Below are 17,427 nucleotides of genomic sequence, written 5' to 3'. Positions count from 1 at the left end.
TTTGTTCCAGTGAAACATGAAGTAAAATGTTTTTAGAATTATTCTTGAATAACAGGATTTTTAGACATCATAAAAAATCTCTTTTTTGTCTATATGTCAAATTAAAAAGATTAAGATTACATGGTATTTCAATTTTTACCCATCGTTAGATAGTAGATACAAAAAGTTGACAAGTTGACCAATGGTTACATGCAATGGATAGAAAGAATATTATCATACTTACCTTACTCGTATTATTTATTTTTGGTAGAGATTGGTGTATATCTCGTCAGCTATGGTGGGGACATCGTATCCCGGCATACTTTGCAACTATAGATGATCCAAATATTCCGGCGGGTAAGGACACTGACGGACAGTACTGGATATGTGCCCGCACTGAAGAAGAGGCTAGAGATAAAGCTGCGGCAAAATTTAACGTCTCGAAAGATAAAATCACACTTACACAAGGTAATATTTGTTTGCGGAATGGTATTAATTGACATAATATTAATTAATTGAAACAAAACTTAAAAAAAAACATTGAGACCCCTGAGAACTGTTTTATGTTTTGAACTTTAAATATGCAATTCTTGATGATGTGTGAGGAAAGATATTATGGTATCCGCTTTGCTGAAATAAGTTTCACTTTGATTAGTCTATACAGAATTTATTTAAGTTTGATTGTGTAGAAAGCCATAGGTTTATTGACACAGTCTTGAATTCATTCCTTGAACCAGCCTGTACTAAACAAGGAGTGTTAAGTTTCTTGCTCAAGGAAACAACAATGGCATGCCCTTGATAGGAGTTGAACCCACACAGCCTACAATCCTTTGATTTTATTTTGAATTGAAAGTCTGAATTATCTTTAAAGTGTGATCAGTCAGAAAACCTGCTATCTATGAATTCTACAAAAGCAATTAGTGTAAAATTCATTGTAGCTAATTAATTGAAATATACTGTATATGGTATTGAAAATGAAGTCAATTTAGTTTTGATTTGATATTTTGTGACATTTCTGGGGTTATTGTTGTAGTTGTGCTGCAGGTAAGAAAGTACAGATTATATATTTTTTCTCACAAAATCCGGCATGTATGAATCAGCCATGTATGAACTATGTGAAATGTGCCAAGAGGATCTATTCCATAATTTTTTTATCTGGCAACAGAAATACTGTGAATTTAATTTTTATGTATTTTTCAGACCCAGATGTATTAGACACTTGGTTCTCTTCAGCTTTGTTCCCGTTCTCTGTATTTGGATGGCCAGATGAGGTAAATATGTGATGGATTATCCATTTATTATAAAAGTTTGATCATTATTCTAGGGGTCCGCACACTTGGCTCAATAGGGAAAACATTGAATTAGTACTTTAGAGGTTTGTGTTTAATCCTTGGATGAGGAGTAGTTTTTCTTATGTCAATCGATATCAGACGGAGTCTAATGGTCATTTGTCTCTCACTGCTGGTTCAGAAATCATGTGGGATTAGTTGTTGATTACTTCTGGAGAAATTGGTTATTACTAGTTAGTTATCTAGAAAAAATTCTCACAAAATCCTATTGTTGTATAACATTGATATAAATTTAATCTGTTGGAAGTTTAATTTGAGTGACTTCTTGCAGAGTTATTTTCCTTTTATGTTTGTATGGTAGCACCATTTCCAGTTTTAGGGACATCACTTATTTTGTGCTAAATTTAGCAGTTAATAAATATACAAGCTGTTTCTATGGCAATGTTTATCTCTAATATTTACATATTATATTATTACAGACTCCAGACTTGAAGAAGTTTTATCCAGGATCACTGTTGGAGACAGGACATGACATCTTGTTTTTCTGGGTAGCTAGAATGGTCATGTTTGGTAGAACATTGTTAGGTGATTTACCTTTTACCGAGGTAAGACTTCAAAATTACTGTTATAATGAAATATATGGGAATTTATTTTTCATTTGTCAATAAAGTAACATGTTTTATTTAAAAATCTATTGGAATTACAGGTAAATCTTCATGTAATGATAATAAATATTTAGGTAATGATAATTACAGGCATACAGGTAATAATAATTGCAGGTATATCTGTAGGTAATAATAATTATTACAGTTAAATCTTCATGAAATGATAATTACAGGTATATCTTTATGTAATGATAATTACAGATATATTTTCAAAGCCCTATTATTTACAGGTATATTTTCATGTAATGATAAATATAGGTATATCCTAATACAATGGTAATTACAGGTATATCTTCATGTAATGATAATTACAGGTAAATCTTCATGCAATGATAATTACATGTAAATATTCATGCAATGATAATTACAGGTAAATCTTCATGCAATGATAATTACAGGTAAATATTCACGCAATGATAATTACAGGTAAATCTTCACGCAATGATAATTACAGGTAAATATTCATGCAATGATAATCACAGGTAAATCTTCACGCAATGATAATTACAGGTAAATCTTCACGCAATGATAATCACAGGTAAATATTCATGCAATGATAATTACAGGTAAATATTCACGCAATGATAATTACAGGTAAATATTCACGCAATGATAATTACAGGTAAATCTTCACGCAATGATAATTACAGGTAAATATTCACACAATGATAATTACAGGTAAATCTTCACGCAATGATAATTACAGGTAAATATTCACGCAATGATAATTACAGGTAAATATTCATGCAATGATAATTACAGGTAAATATTCATGCAATGATAATTACAGGTAAATATTCATGCAATGATAATTACAGGTAAATATTCACGCAATGATAATTACAGGTAAATATTCACGCAATGATAATTACAGGTAAATATTCACGCAATGATAATTACAGGTAAATATTCACGCAATGATAATTACAGGTAAATCTTCACGCAATGATAATTACAGGTAAATATTCACGCAATGATAATTACAGGTAAATCTTCACGCAATGATAATTACAGGTAAATATTCACGCAATGATAATTACAGGTAAATATTCACGCAATGATAATTACAGGTAAATATTCACACAATGATAATTACAGGTAAATATTCACGCAATGATAATTACAGGTAAATATTCACGCAATGATAATTACAGGTAAATATTCACACAATGATAATTACAGGTAAATATTCATGCAATGATAATTACAGGTAAATATTCACGCAATGATAATTACAGGTAAATATTCATGCAATGATAATTACAGGTAAATATTCATGCAATGATAATTACAGGTAAATATTCATGCAATGATAATTACAGGTATATCTTCACGCAATGATAATTACAGGTAAATATTCACGCAATGATAATTACAGGTAAATATTCACGCAATGATAATTACAGGTAAATATTCATGCAATGATAATTACAGGTAAATATTCACGCAATGATAATTACAGGTAAATATTCATGCAATGATAATTACAGGTAAATATTCATGCAATGATAATTACAGGTATATCTTCATGCAATGATCATTTGCTGATATATCTCAATGTAATGAAAATTACATGTAATAATGATAATACTGGTAAATCTTCAGGTAATGATAATTACAGATATATTTTTATATAATTTTAATTACCGGTATATGTTGATTAATTACAGGTATATCTTCATGCAATGGTGAGAGATGCTCATGGTAGAAAGATGAGTAAAACACTGGGTAATGTGATAGATCCTATAGATGTAATAACAGGAATATCTCTAGACCTTCTACATCAGAGGTTACAAGAGGGAAATCTTGATGAGAAAGAAATTGCCAAGGCTAAAGATGGCCAGGTAGGGTTATATATTACCTCCACATGTGAATTTTTGTTACAATAATTTTGGGTATGTGCTATCTATATAGAGCCAGGCCAGTCTGAATTCTGACAAGACTTTACACAAGTTGATTTATTTATACCAGATGTATGTTTTGACATAGAAAAATTGTTCATTAAATAGTGAAAAAAAAAGCATTTCATACTGAATATCTTTCAAGCTTGTACAGTCAAATGTGTATTAAAAGACTACGCAAGGGAAACACCAAAAATGATCACTTAGTGCAATGGTGTCTTTATACAAAGCATGAGAAAAAGTTGAAATTTATTCATGATATCTTTCTTTTGTGGTGGGGAAATTTATCAACTTTATTTTATTTATATAAATGTTAATAATTAAAACACTGATAATCTAAATAAGTGCTAAAATAAAAAAAAATACTTTTCTGATATTTAATGACTAAAAGGTTTTGATCCATTACATACATGTTTGACATCTGTCAAGAAATTTTAAGCTCTTCTATTGCTTTTCCTTGTCCCTGACACTTAACATCTCATAAGTGAAGATGCTTTCTGTTGTGCATTTTTCATTTGAAATAAGCAAATTATGTTTAATTGTAACAATTAATTTAATTAATTGCTGATCAAGTTCAATGTCAATTCAATGCAGTCCAAATATCAACAGAGAAGCCTTTTTTTACACCATCACAGTAGGGGCAGGGCGTTGCTTTGTTCTTTCGATTTCATTGGATAATACACATCACATGTATACTTAACTTCATTTGCATACACTACAAAAAAAGTTTGGGATATAAAGTTTTTCACATATGTATATATTGTGTTTTGATTGTTGACACTTGTTACATCACGAAACGGCATTCTCTACAAACACAAGCACTTGACAGGTATATGTGGCCGCTTGATGAAAAGATTGATCTCAATTAGCTGACTAATTAGCTGTCACATTTAGCAAAAGTCTCTTAATACATTAAAGATAAAGATAGGATAAAGATAGGATAAAGATAAGATAAAGATAGGATAAAGATAGGATAAAGATAGGATAAAGATGGGGAAATTACAGTGGTCGCTAAAGACAAAAGTCAGACTATTATTGAAATGATTATGAAAAATAAGTAGACAGATTATATATATACTATATTATTATGCCCCCATTTCGAAGAAAAGGGGGTATATTGCTTTGCACTTGTCGGTCCGTCGGTCCGTCGGTCTGTCGGTCCGTCGGTCCGTAGACCAAATGGTTTCCGAGTGATAACTAAAGAACCCTTAGGCCTAGGAACTTCAAACTTGGTATAGTGATTGGTCATGACAAGTAGATGACCCCTATTGATTTTGGGGTCAAGGGGTCAAAGGTCAAAGTCACATTGACCTTGTAAGCAAAAACGGTTTCCGATCAATAACTAAAGAACCTTAAGGCCTAGGAACTTCAAACTTGGTATGGTGATTTGTCATGATCAGTAGATGACCCTATTGATTTTGGGGTCAAGGGTCAAAGGTCAAGGTCACATTGACCTTGTAAGCAAAAACGGTTTCCGATCAATAAGTAAAGAACCTTAAGGCCTAGGAACTTCAAACTTGGTATGGTGATTGGTCATGATCAGTAGATGACCCCTATTGATTTGGGGTCAAGGGGTCAAAGGTCAAGGTCACATTGACCTCTTGGGTCAAAACGGTTTCCGATCAATAACAAAAGAACCCTTAGGCCTAGGAACTTCAAACTTGGTATGGTGATTGGTTATGACCAGCAGATGACCCCTATTGATTTTGGGGTTAAGTGGTCAAAGGTCAAGGTCACATTGACCTTGTAGGTAAAAACGGTTTCCGATCAATAAGGAAAGAACCCTTAGGCCTAGGGACTTCAAACTTGATATGGTGATTGGTCATGATCAGTAGATGACCCCTATTGATTTTGGGGTTAAGGGGTCAAAGGTCAAGGTCACATTGACCTTGTAGGTAAAAACGGTTTCCGATCAATAATGAAAGAACCCTTAGGCCTAGGGACTTCAAACTTGATATAGTGATTGGTCATGACCAGTAGATGACCCCTATTGATTTTGGGGTCAAGGGCACAAAGGTCAAGGTCACATTGACCTCTTAGGTAAAAACAGTTTCCGATCAATAACTAAAGAACCCTTAGGCCTAGGAACTTCAAACTTGATATGGTGATTGGTCATGATCAGTAGATGACCCCTATTGATTTTGGGGTCAAGGGGTCAATGGTCAAGGTCACATTGACCTCTTAGGTAAAAACAGTTTCCGATCAATAACTAAAGAACCCTTAGGCCTAGGAACTTCAAACTTGGTATGGTGATTGGTCATGACCAGCAGATGACCCCTATTGATTTTGGGGTTAAGGGGTAAAAGGGCAAGGTCACATTGACCTTGTAGGTAAAAATGCTTTCCGATCAATAACTTAAATACCCTTAGGCCTAGGAACTTCAAACTTGGTATGGTGATTGGTCATGACCAGCAGATGACCTATTGTTTTAGGGTCAAGGGGTCAAAGGTCGTGTAACATTGACCTTGTAGGTAAAAACGGTTTCCGATCAATTAACTAAAAACGCTAAGGCCTAGGAACTTCAAACTTTGTATGATGATTGGTGGTGACCAGCAGATGACCCCTATTGAGTTTTGGGTCAAGGGGTCAAAGGTCAAGGTCACATCGACCTTGTAAGTAAAAACGGTTTCTGATCAATAACTTAAGAACGCTTAGGCCTAGGAACTTCAGACTTGGTATGGTGATTTTTCATGACCAGCAGATTACCCCTTTGATTTTGGGATCAAGGGGTCAAAGGTCAAGGTCACATTGACCTTGTAAGTAAAAACGGTTTCTGATCAATAACTAAAGAACGCTTCGGCCTAGGAACTTCAAACTTGGCATAGTGATTGGTCATAATCAGCAGATGACCCCTATTGATTTTGGGGTCAAAGGTCAAGGTCACATTGACCTTGTATGTTAAAACGGTTTCGGATCAATAATAAAAGAACCCTTAGGCCTAGGAACTTCAAACTTGGCATGGTGATTAGTCATGACCAGCAAATGACCCCTATTGATTTTGGGGTCAAGGGGTCAAAGGTCAAGATCACATTGACCTTGTAAGTAAAAACGGTTTCTGATCAATTAACTAAAAACGCTTAGGCCTAGGAACTTCAAACTTTGTATGATGATTGGTCTTGACCAGCAGATGACCCCTATTGAGTTTTGGGTCAAGGGGTCAAAGGTCAAGGTCATGACCAGTAGATACTTGATAACCTTTATTAATTGTTTGATCACTGGGTCAGAAGTCATGCATAATTACCTTATCACATGAATAATTGGCTGCTGATAGGGGGCATACATGTTTTACAAACATATCTTGTTATTATAGAAACAAGATTACCCTAATGGTATACCAGAGTGTGGTACAGATGCCCTCAGATTTGCGCTCATCTCATATACAACAGGTAAATGATAAAGGCTTTACCTTCGGATAAAATTTTCAAATGTTTAAAATCTTTAAAGGGACTCACCTGTGGTTTATTAATATGACAGGATTTGAAAAAAAAAATTCAAAAGAATTTTTCCATTTGATGTAGGTCCACCCCAATAACTTGTGTACAAAATATCAGATTTTTACTCACTGCGATTTCCTGAATATTTATTCAAATTGTAAAAAAAATGACCCAAATTTGAAAATCATGCAAAGAATAAAAATATGATTTTCAATTTATTTCTGTGTATATTTGTTTGTTATCTTTGCATATCTCTTTGTTCAAAGTGTCCCCGTTGAGCTATATCAAAAAATTGAATTTTATATTTTAAATCTTTTGGACCTCAATGGAGTTCCTTTAAAAAAATATTTTTCAACTACATGTATTAAAAGTTACTTAAAAGTAGTAATTTGATATCAAACTTTACTTATCATTCCTTAGAAGTTAAAATGTACCTTTATCAAAGAGATAGTTTTTACTCCAGACAAGAGTAGATTTAAAGTTACCTTGAACAATTAAGAAGAATAGGTAAAAAGTTCTTTTTGTAAAAACAATTCTACTTTCACATAAAAGGTTATGAATATAAATGTTTAGTTATGAATATAAATGTTTGAGTTGTTTCCATTCAGTAATACAGTGATTATGGTAAGAGATTTGTTTAAATTTATTGATTCATTATTATTATAATATTTCTACGGTTACAGGGCGTGACATAAATCTAGATGTACTTCGTGTACAAGGATATAGGTTTTTCTGTAACAAACTGTGGAATGCAACAAGATTTGCTCTCACTGCTTTAGGAACTGATTTCAAACCCAAACCCTCTGCTCAGGTAGGTTATTCTCTCTATATTTATAATGTACCTAAAATAATTTATAATGTATGTAGGGGCACCTGAGGTCTTCCTCTGCCACTTATAGATCCTATATGTTGTAAGTATGTTGAAAATGTTGAATATGTACTGCAAATGTTTATTTGCATTATAAGTAATTATTAATATCTTTCAACTTTGCATTCATTTCTTATTGAAAAATTTGGCTTAGACTTTATCGAACATAGATTTCGAATTACCTCCCTTTATTTACATGAAATTTTGTAGCTTACAATACCGATAAATCTTCATTTGAGAATCAAATTTATGATATAAAACTATAAAAAGATTGAGTTACAGGATCTTTGAGCTGGAAAAATGCAATATGACCATTTCTAGTGTTTGTGCGATTTAAAATCCAACAAAACAAATTAAACAGATGATCAACTATTAAGATCATGATTCCTCGTAATCATAACGCAAGGGTATTAGTTAGTTTAGAAAAAAGGACTTGAAAGTGGTTCCAATATATTGAATCTAAAAGTTTCTAACTTGTGACACTACTTTGTATAATAAGCAAATTTTATTCTATGAATCCTCAAAATTATTAGCCAGTAATTGTATTTAGTGTGTTTAAGTGCATGTAATACTATGAAAATATACGACTTTGTTAATAAAGGTTATTTTCAAATGCCTGCAAAAACAGGCTATGTTAAATATGATCTGTCAGCTAGCAGTCTGCCAAGCTTTGATAAACAAGCTTCTTCGGAGTTATGGCCCTTGTTTTATCAAATATACAAAGCACTTTAATTGTGAACATAATTATATATGTAATACTTTAATTGATTTTATTATATAACAGTTGTGTGGTAAAGAGAATGAGATGGAGTTATGGATATTGAGCAAGTTGAGTAACACAGTAGAGGCGTGTAAAGTCGGTTTTGAGAGCTACGATTTCCCAACAGCAACAACAGCCTGCTATAACTTCTGGTTGTACGAACTCTGTGACTGGTACCTGGTACGTAACACTGATAAATGTCTCTTTTACCCCTTACACTGTGGGAACCAAATGTGATAATATCCCTTTGCCACCAGTATAAAGTCAGTCCATTCTGTATTTCTGTGCAGTTCGACCTGGCTCTATACTGTTGGCTGACTTCAAAACTTATAATTTTCATCTTGATATCCCCAATATTGATAATGGACAGTTCCAAAAATGGAAGCTAGACAAGTCCATTTAAAAAATTTAACAGGTAAAGGTGTTAAGTTTTCTCAGAATTTTGATTTTATTGCAGGGTAACAACATTTTGTAAACATTTTGTTACAAGTATGCACTTCTGGTGAATTCCTTTGAGTATTTCAAACTTTCTTAGATGTGTCAAAATGATGCCAAAACATTTAGCAGTTACTTAATCATATTATTGTATGATTGAAGTCAGATTTTGAATATTGCATGTGATATTTAATATTAGACTTGTAAAGTTTTGTTTTTTGTTTCAAAGAAAAAGTCAAGCTTTTATGATCGCTGCATTGTCTTTGTTATGTCGTCACGCTGTTTAATGTTTCCCAGTATTTAAACATGAACTTGGAAAACTTGTTTATCATGATGAGTTGAAGTTGTTAGACAAGAGACATAATTCTGAAAGCAGTATTTTTGGAGTTGTGCCCCTTTTTAACTTATTTTTTTTAAGAGGAGCCTAAACACTGCATGCCATGCTCATTTTAATAGGAACTGTCTGGAAAATAAAATCTATGAAAATTTTTTTGAGGTATGAATTTCAATTAAATATCTTTGTTGACATCTTTTAGGAGAATATCAAGCCTATTATATACGGTTCTGATGAGGAGGCGAAGGTAATTTGTCAGGACGTGTTATATACATGTCTAGATGTAGGTCTACGTCTGCTGCATCCGTTCATGCCGTTTGTTACGGAAGAGTTGTATCAACGGTTACCACGACGATCTAGCTCCGACCCTCCGAGTATCTGTGTCACACCATACCCACTACCTTCAGATGTAAGTCTTTTCTTGTTTGATAATATCATGATTTTAAAAAAATCAATTTATTTATAATCTGATAATATATCCCAAAATTATAACACCTGTCTTTTAGGCAAAAACATGAGCATGGTTCTGTGTGATGGATACATAATATATAGTATACACTCTTCATGTAAATAAATGGTTGAACTCATGTACACGTACTTTGTTCAAGAGTCTAGTTCTAATTACCTTTCATAGAAAGATTGTCTTCAAATACCACAGGTTATAATTATTATCTGGAAATTGGTAATTTGATCATTTTGGTAGAAAACCTGTTTGTTATTTGTAGTAGTTTCATTAAATACTCTGTTGCTCAGTTAAACAATTCACAAAATACATACAAATTATCATAGAACCTGACTCTGTCTTGCTATGCCAGAATCATAACAAGGGATTTGAATTTTATGCAGTTAACATTTTGATATTCATTTTATGATGAAACAAGTTTGACTATCATCCAAAATATCTAAATATAAATCTCAGATGAAAAATACAAATGTAATTTACAGTGTTTTACAAATTTATCTCACGAAATAACTGCCTCCTATCAGCATTGTTTAGGTAATTTTATGTCTTCCTTAGAATTAAATAGATATAAGATAGAATGCACAAGGTTGTAAAGTTATTATTTTAAAATTATGTGATCCGTGTCACGACAAAACCAACATAGTGGGTTTGCGACCATCATGGATCCAGACCAGCCGCGCATCTGCGCAGTCTGATCAGGATCCATGATGTTCGCTATCAGTTTCACTATATGTTATAGACTTTGTAAGCGAACAGCATGGATCCTGATCAGACTGCGCGGATGCGCAGGCTGGTCTGGATCCATGCTGGTCGCAAACCCATTATGTTGGTTTTGTCGTGACACGGCTCATGTGAAATATTTCAGTGTCCTTGGAGAGATAATAAACTGGAGGAAGAAGTGGATTTCATACAGAGCATTGTGAAATCTGTACGGTCTGTCAGGGGAGATTATAACATCACCAATAAAATGAAACCAGAGTGTGAGTTATCTTTCTTGATACTAGTTTTTGTGTGATTAAGAATGCTTTTTCAGACTGGACCATTACTTTAAGAGATTTCTTTTTTAAACAGATCTGGTAAACAGATCCTTTCTATTGACAAAAGTGCCTATAATTTTCCCAAAATGGTAACTGTCAGAAAATTTATAATAATTTATGAAAAATCATAATTTGGCTGTTATCATTAGTCATTATTAAGTTTTTTGAAAGCTGAATGTCAAATGGTTAGATATTGTTAAGGAAATCATTACCCACTGTGATTTGTAAAGTCAGCATAGAGGACAAGTAGTGGTCTTCCGCCATCTGTTAAGGTTGAATATTTCTAAATGATCTGTGCTCAACTGGTTTTTAAAATCGTTACCATAGAATTAAATGAATAAACTTTGAAACAAGAAGTTGTATAGACTTGATTTAATCTATTATAAGCAGTATATGTAAAATGTTCATATTTTATAGACTAGATTTAATCTATTATATACAGTATATGTAAAGTGTTCGGACGAGGAGACGGCTAACCTTGTACGTACCCACACAGAGATGATCCAGGTACTGTCGCTGTCGAGCTGTGTCAAGGTGAATGAAGCTCCGCCCACTGGTTGTGCTGTACAGACTGTATCTGCGAAATGTGAAACACACTTTATGATAAAGGTAGGTTATACGTTGATATGTCAAAGGTCAGGGGGGGGGTTGGTCTAGTGTGTAAAGGTCAATGAAGCTCCTCCCACTGGTTGTGCTGTACAGACTGTATCTGCTAAATGTGAAACACACTTTATTATAAAGGTAGGGTATAGGTTAATATGACAAAGGTCAGGGGACGGTCGGTCTAGTAGAAAATGTGTCTACCTTTCCACCAAGTTATTGTTGGTTTGAGTTATTTCCAGAGTGTTGCTTGAAAGTGGTTCTAAAAACAAACAGGCAATAATCACAATCAAGCTGAAATACATATGTTTAAATTTAAAGTCAAATTTATATAAAAAATATTTTATAAACTCAAAGGTCATGGTTATTTGAAATGGCAAATCAAATCTGAGAAATTGGTGTTTTAACTTCTTTTTCCTAAAGCTTATTATAAGAAGAGTGGGTGTTTAGTCATATACTCAAAGTTGTCAGTGACCAAGTTGTTAAGGCGTAAGACATGCTGGTTGCATGGGAACAAACCTCGGGGGGGCAAGCCATTGATACCCTGAGCTTCAACAAGAAAATTTACACTTTTTTTACACAAAATTGCTTAGTACTGGTTGGTTCCAGGAACAAATATGAGAAAACGTATATAAAAAATACCAAGTGCACATGTTGTGCACATCTAGTTCAGATGTTGTGCACAGTTTGTGCATGAGGCTGGGAAGTTTAGTGTGAAATGAACTGTAGATGTTCAAAGTAATGTTTTTATTTTGTTTTTGTAGGATTTTATAGATATAGATAAAGAGTTGAAGAAACTGACAGGAAAGAAAGAGCGACTAGTCGGTCAATTACAGAAGATTGAAAGTTCAATGACGAAGGCAGACTATGAGACAAAAGTCCCTGAAGATGTGAGACAAAAAGAATCAGAAAAGGTTTGTTAATATTCTAATATTTTATTACAGTATATGTCTGTGGTAGAGTGGTTAAGGTCGTAAACATTAAACCACTTGCTCCTTACTGGTGCATGTTCAAATCCAGTCACAGAACGTTGTTGGCTCTACTCGGGAGCCTGAGGTCTTTCTTCACTGGTAAAGCATGAAAGTCACCAATGACTTCTACTGTATTGTTGTGATGATAAGCTCAAGTCCAAAAAATATAATATATATATGCAGTTTGTATACTCAGTTGTAACAGAATATTTAAAAAAAATAAAGATGGAAATATAAAGGTGTGCTGCTGTGGGTTGGAATCATATCTGGGACTTAGCATTTATTCATGTGAGGGAGCACTTTGCAAGTTGAAGCATTTATTCATGTGAGGGTTGATTATTCTACTCGGGTAATGCACAGAGGGTCACTAAAGGTTTTCCTTTACCTTTAAGGCTGGAAATTAAACAAATCAATGCCTGAAGAAAAACAAAATCAAAATATGTTTTGTTTATGTTAAAGCTCTGTGCATATTTTAGTGTTCAGAGCAAACTAAAAGTATGGTGCTATGAATAATACTGGATTTCAAAGAAAGATAACTTTTGCCTTTGATCATGATTGTCTCCCTTTGACTAGAAATAGAGAAGCAAATTAATGTGCCTTTGATTCTTAATACAACATATAGACTTTAACTTTGATACCATTATTGTAAAGAAGTGTAGCTAAAAGAAAAACATATGCCACTGAGAAGGTACATTTGGATTTTCTTATAGAAAAATTTTGAGCAAAGAAATTAAACTATTTAATTTACAGACTGTTGGGCCTAAAATAGAGAAGTTTTTCACTATTTTTGTCTGCAATTACCAAACCTTAAAGACAAAGTTATTATTACTGAATCAGTACAAAATCCGTTCTTCTACACATTGATAAAGAGAACAATTAAACAAGTTTTGCTGCATGTTGTGAAAATCACATAATAAACAAGATGATTTGTACTACTGAAATGAATGTTTTAACAATGTTTTTATTTTCAAGTTCGATAATATGATAATATTTTTACAATTATTACAGAATTTATTTTTTCAATCAATGCTCCGCTCCCTGTAGTGAATTGATTTCATTATATCTTAAAAATTTGATATAAAAGAATATTTTTAATGTCTTTTAATAATTTTATCATTTATTTGACATTCTGTATGTAGTGATTTGTTTTTATTGATCTTTAAAAAAAAAATCTGGAATTATTTTTATTTAATTTAATATACATATCTTTATTTGTGATGTTTTATCAATTTTTAATGATGCACCTTTAAGCTAGCTTCTTTAAAGAATTTTGTTAGTGATTTGTGATGGATTGTATTCATAACTCTTCAAGCATTGCAGTTTAATAGTTACATATTTATGCCCCCAACTACTTAGTGATAGTGGAATATAGACTTGCCTTTGTTTGTCACACTGTTATGCTGATTGTCTGTAGACTGCAGGGGACCTGTTGACACATTTCTAGTTTTTCATTAATCCTTAAAGGCCCATTATGCCGAAATGCTATCAATTTTATTTCCCAAAGACATTTTATTTTTGAAATCTTGTTACAGTTTCCAAAAAATACTCCTATGCTTTATACATGAACTATCTTCTGCAGCTTCTGCTCTGTTTTTAATCGGTATAATTATAGTGAATTAGTATTTCGTATGGAAGTGAAAATACTATTTTGTTTACAATTTGCTATCTTTACTATCCAGCACTATTGTCTTTAGTTGTTAAAAATTTGATATGCTCTAAAGCCATTGTAATATCATTACTATAATAAACACATGTTTGACCTTTCCAAAGAAATTTTTTAAAGGATTTCTTGGGCACTGCAATGTGCCTATAAATTTACTTTTTACTTCTATTCACATGCAGGCCAGTTCTTTAAATGAATGGAACCCTAAATGTGTTTCAACCATAAAAGTAGTTAAAGTTTAACGATCTTTCAATAATCTTCACACTACATTATTATCTCAGATTTTTACAGTTTTTCACTCCTGTTCATGCATGTTGCTTTAATAATAATTTATTTCATGTATCTATCTATGAGCCAGCCTCTTTAATTAAATAAGAAGAAAAAAATACCCCAGCCTGTATGTTACAGGGATGTACAGTTTAACGAGGTGTCATGTATGACACTAATGCTTTAAAAACTTTATCTCCATTCATCAGAGAAAAAAAAAAATTAGGAATGTGCACGGAAGTGAATTAAATTGATCAGCTGCACAATTAAAAGCCTGAGTGTTGCACATCAGTTGATTTAGAGATGATATCTAGAGTCTACTGTGCCGTTGTTTATAATCGGTCCATGGAGTAAGCTGTATTGCATTGAATCGTCATTCTTTATGTGACAATAAAACACGGCAGCTATCACTTTAAGTGATCACGTTGTGTGACTAGAAGCAGTTTATTAGTTTAAAACGTGTTGCAAACACTTTACTCTTTCAAAATGCTCCAAGGCCACAGCAAAAAAAAAAACATGAACGCATTTTAATTCATTTTTTTTTAAACACTATAAAATCATATTATTTTGTTTTATTGAATTTCGTTGTTTATATTTGGTAAAATTCTAGTCTGGTATCTTGTTAGGCTTTATTTTTAGCATCATTTTAAATGACCAATTTTGATAGTGGTTGTTAAAGTTGTACCAATATTATCAACATCATATGACATCATGTCTGCTATTATTTTTGCAGAATGACATTTTATATGCATTATTTGAGTCATGTTTTAATATTTATTATATATTTTCTCTCCTGCCAGAAATGTAAAAAAAAAAATCATGTGAGGCCACTATCCATCTGGCTCTAGCTTTCTCAAGGTCAGTGGTTCTACTCAGGTGCCCACTTGCTCCTGAAATAATGCATGGATAGCACTTCAGGTCTTACCCCACTTGTAAAGCTTGAAGGTCTCAATATTGCCTTTACAGTGCCAAATGGCTATGTGAATAACAACCAACTAAAACATATCTGTTTTTGATAATTATTAAATAAAAATTGTATTTCTTTATATTTCAGAAATCAGAGTTGACACAGGAAATAGAGAAGTTAAGTCAAGCTATGGAAATGCTAAGCACGATGCAATAACCATGTGATCATTTAGGAAAATTTACTTACATTTTGAATCCACTTTTACATTTCAACTAAGGAAACATAACACATGTTTGTTATTGTTGCTGCAAGTGATTTTTATCATCAATGTGTTACCTTCAAAACTTTACGATTCTTTCAACCCCAAAAAAAGTTTTATTTTAAATTTGAAAGGGAGATTTAGGTTGAAATTCTGAAAAGGAAGAATTCTGTGGAAAAGTAACAAAGTGATGATTTAAAGTTAAAGTTTCAGTGACTGGGTTTAAGTTTGAAAAACTAATAAAAAAAAATTCTATAAAAATAAAGGCAGAAGGTGTAAATTCTTGTATACATGTGATTTATTTATTTTATGTTTACTGTCATCTCATAAGTGTTCATATATTTTTGATAGTTTAGACAAAAAATTAAGTTTAGTCTCTTCAGCAAGAAATGATTTCTGAGGGTGACATGATTATCCTTGTATCCAAGTGTGACATGATCAAAGGGTGACATAATAATCCTTGTATCCAAGGATGGCATGGTATTCCTTGTATCTAAGGGTGACATGATATTCCTTATATCTAAGGGTGACATGATATTCCTTATATCTAAGGGTGACATGATAATCCTTGTATTTAAGGGTGACATGATAATCCTTGTATCTAAGGGGACATGATTATCCTTGTATCTAAGGATGACATGGTTATCCTTGTATCTAAGGGTTACATGATAATCCTTGTATCCAAGGGTGACATGATAATCCTTGTATCTAAGGGTGGCATGATGTTCCTTGTATCTAAGGGTGACATCATATTCCTTGTATCTAAGGGTGACATCATATTCCTTGTATCTAAGGGTGACATGATATTCCTTATATCTAAGGGTGACATGATATTCCTTATATCTAAGGGTGACATGATAATCCTTGTATTTAAGGGTGACATGATAATCCTTGTATCTAAGGGGACATGATTATCCTTGTATCTTAGGATGACATGGTTATCCTTGTATCTAAGGGTTACATGATAATCCTTGTATCCAAGGGTGACATGATAATCCTTGTATCTAAGGGTGGCATGATGTTCCTTGTATCTAAGGGTGACATCATATTCCTTGTATCTAAGAGTGACATGATAATTTCTTGTGACCTTATTTTAGTAAATTGCATTTAAAATATCAATTAAAATGAAAATACTGCACAAATACATATAAGTTCTTGAAGCAGACATGGTGTTTGGATGAAAAAATGTTGCTTGCTGTATTTTAAAGCCTAATTGATCATTGTTTATATGAGTAATGCTTGGTCACCTTGTGATTTTGCTTTATTTTGTTAGTAACCAAGTTTCATCATTTTTTGGAAAGTGCTTTTTCATACAGTATAACAAAATAAGCTTGGATATGTAAAAACAGCGAGATTGTATAAAATGCTTTTATTAGATTGAAAATTTATGTCTATTGAAGACCGATATTGGTTCATTTGCATAAGATAATACAAGTTTAGATAATACAAGTTTATTTTAGCTCCTTAAAGCTCTGTAGTATTTTGTGAAGTTTTTTTTCATTAAATTGATAAAATTGATGTAACTTCATAAAATTAATATAATTCAACTTGCTACCTTAATTTGTATATCATATACCATGTGATACATAACAAAT

The 17,427-nt window shown here is 32.6% G+C and overlaps 1 protein-coding gene across 1 annotated transcript; it reads left to right on the top strand.

Annotated features, from left to right (window-relative positions):
- Positions 1–250: 250 nt before the first annotated feature.
- Positions 251–16,555, top strand: LOC132714418 (valine--tRNA ligase-like; the record flags this gene model as incomplete). The annotated part of the gene is made up of 12 exons (XM_060697307.1): positions 251–447; positions 1,180–1,250; positions 1,748–1,873; positions 3,604–3,777; positions 7,145–7,220; positions 7,952–8,079; positions 8,921–9,076; positions 9,868–10,074; positions 10,994–11,108; positions 11,608–11,774; positions 12,530–12,679; positions 15,721–16,555. Coding segments are annotated over 12 exons (1,636 nt in total), but the record flags the coding sequence as incomplete, so codon positions are not given.
- Between the last annotated feature and the right edge of the window lie 872 nt (positions 16,556–17,427).

Source organism: Ruditapes philippinarum, unplaced genomic scaffold (assembly GCF_026571515.1).
Source record: "Ruditapes philippinarum isolate M1 unplaced genomic scaffold, ASM2657151v2 ctg2978_1_1_1_1, whole genome shotgun sequence".
Lineage (NCBI taxonomy): Eukaryota > Metazoa > Mollusca > Bivalvia > Venerida > Veneridae > Ruditapes > Ruditapes philippinarum.
This window is presented reverse-complemented; position numbering and strand designations above follow the sequence as displayed.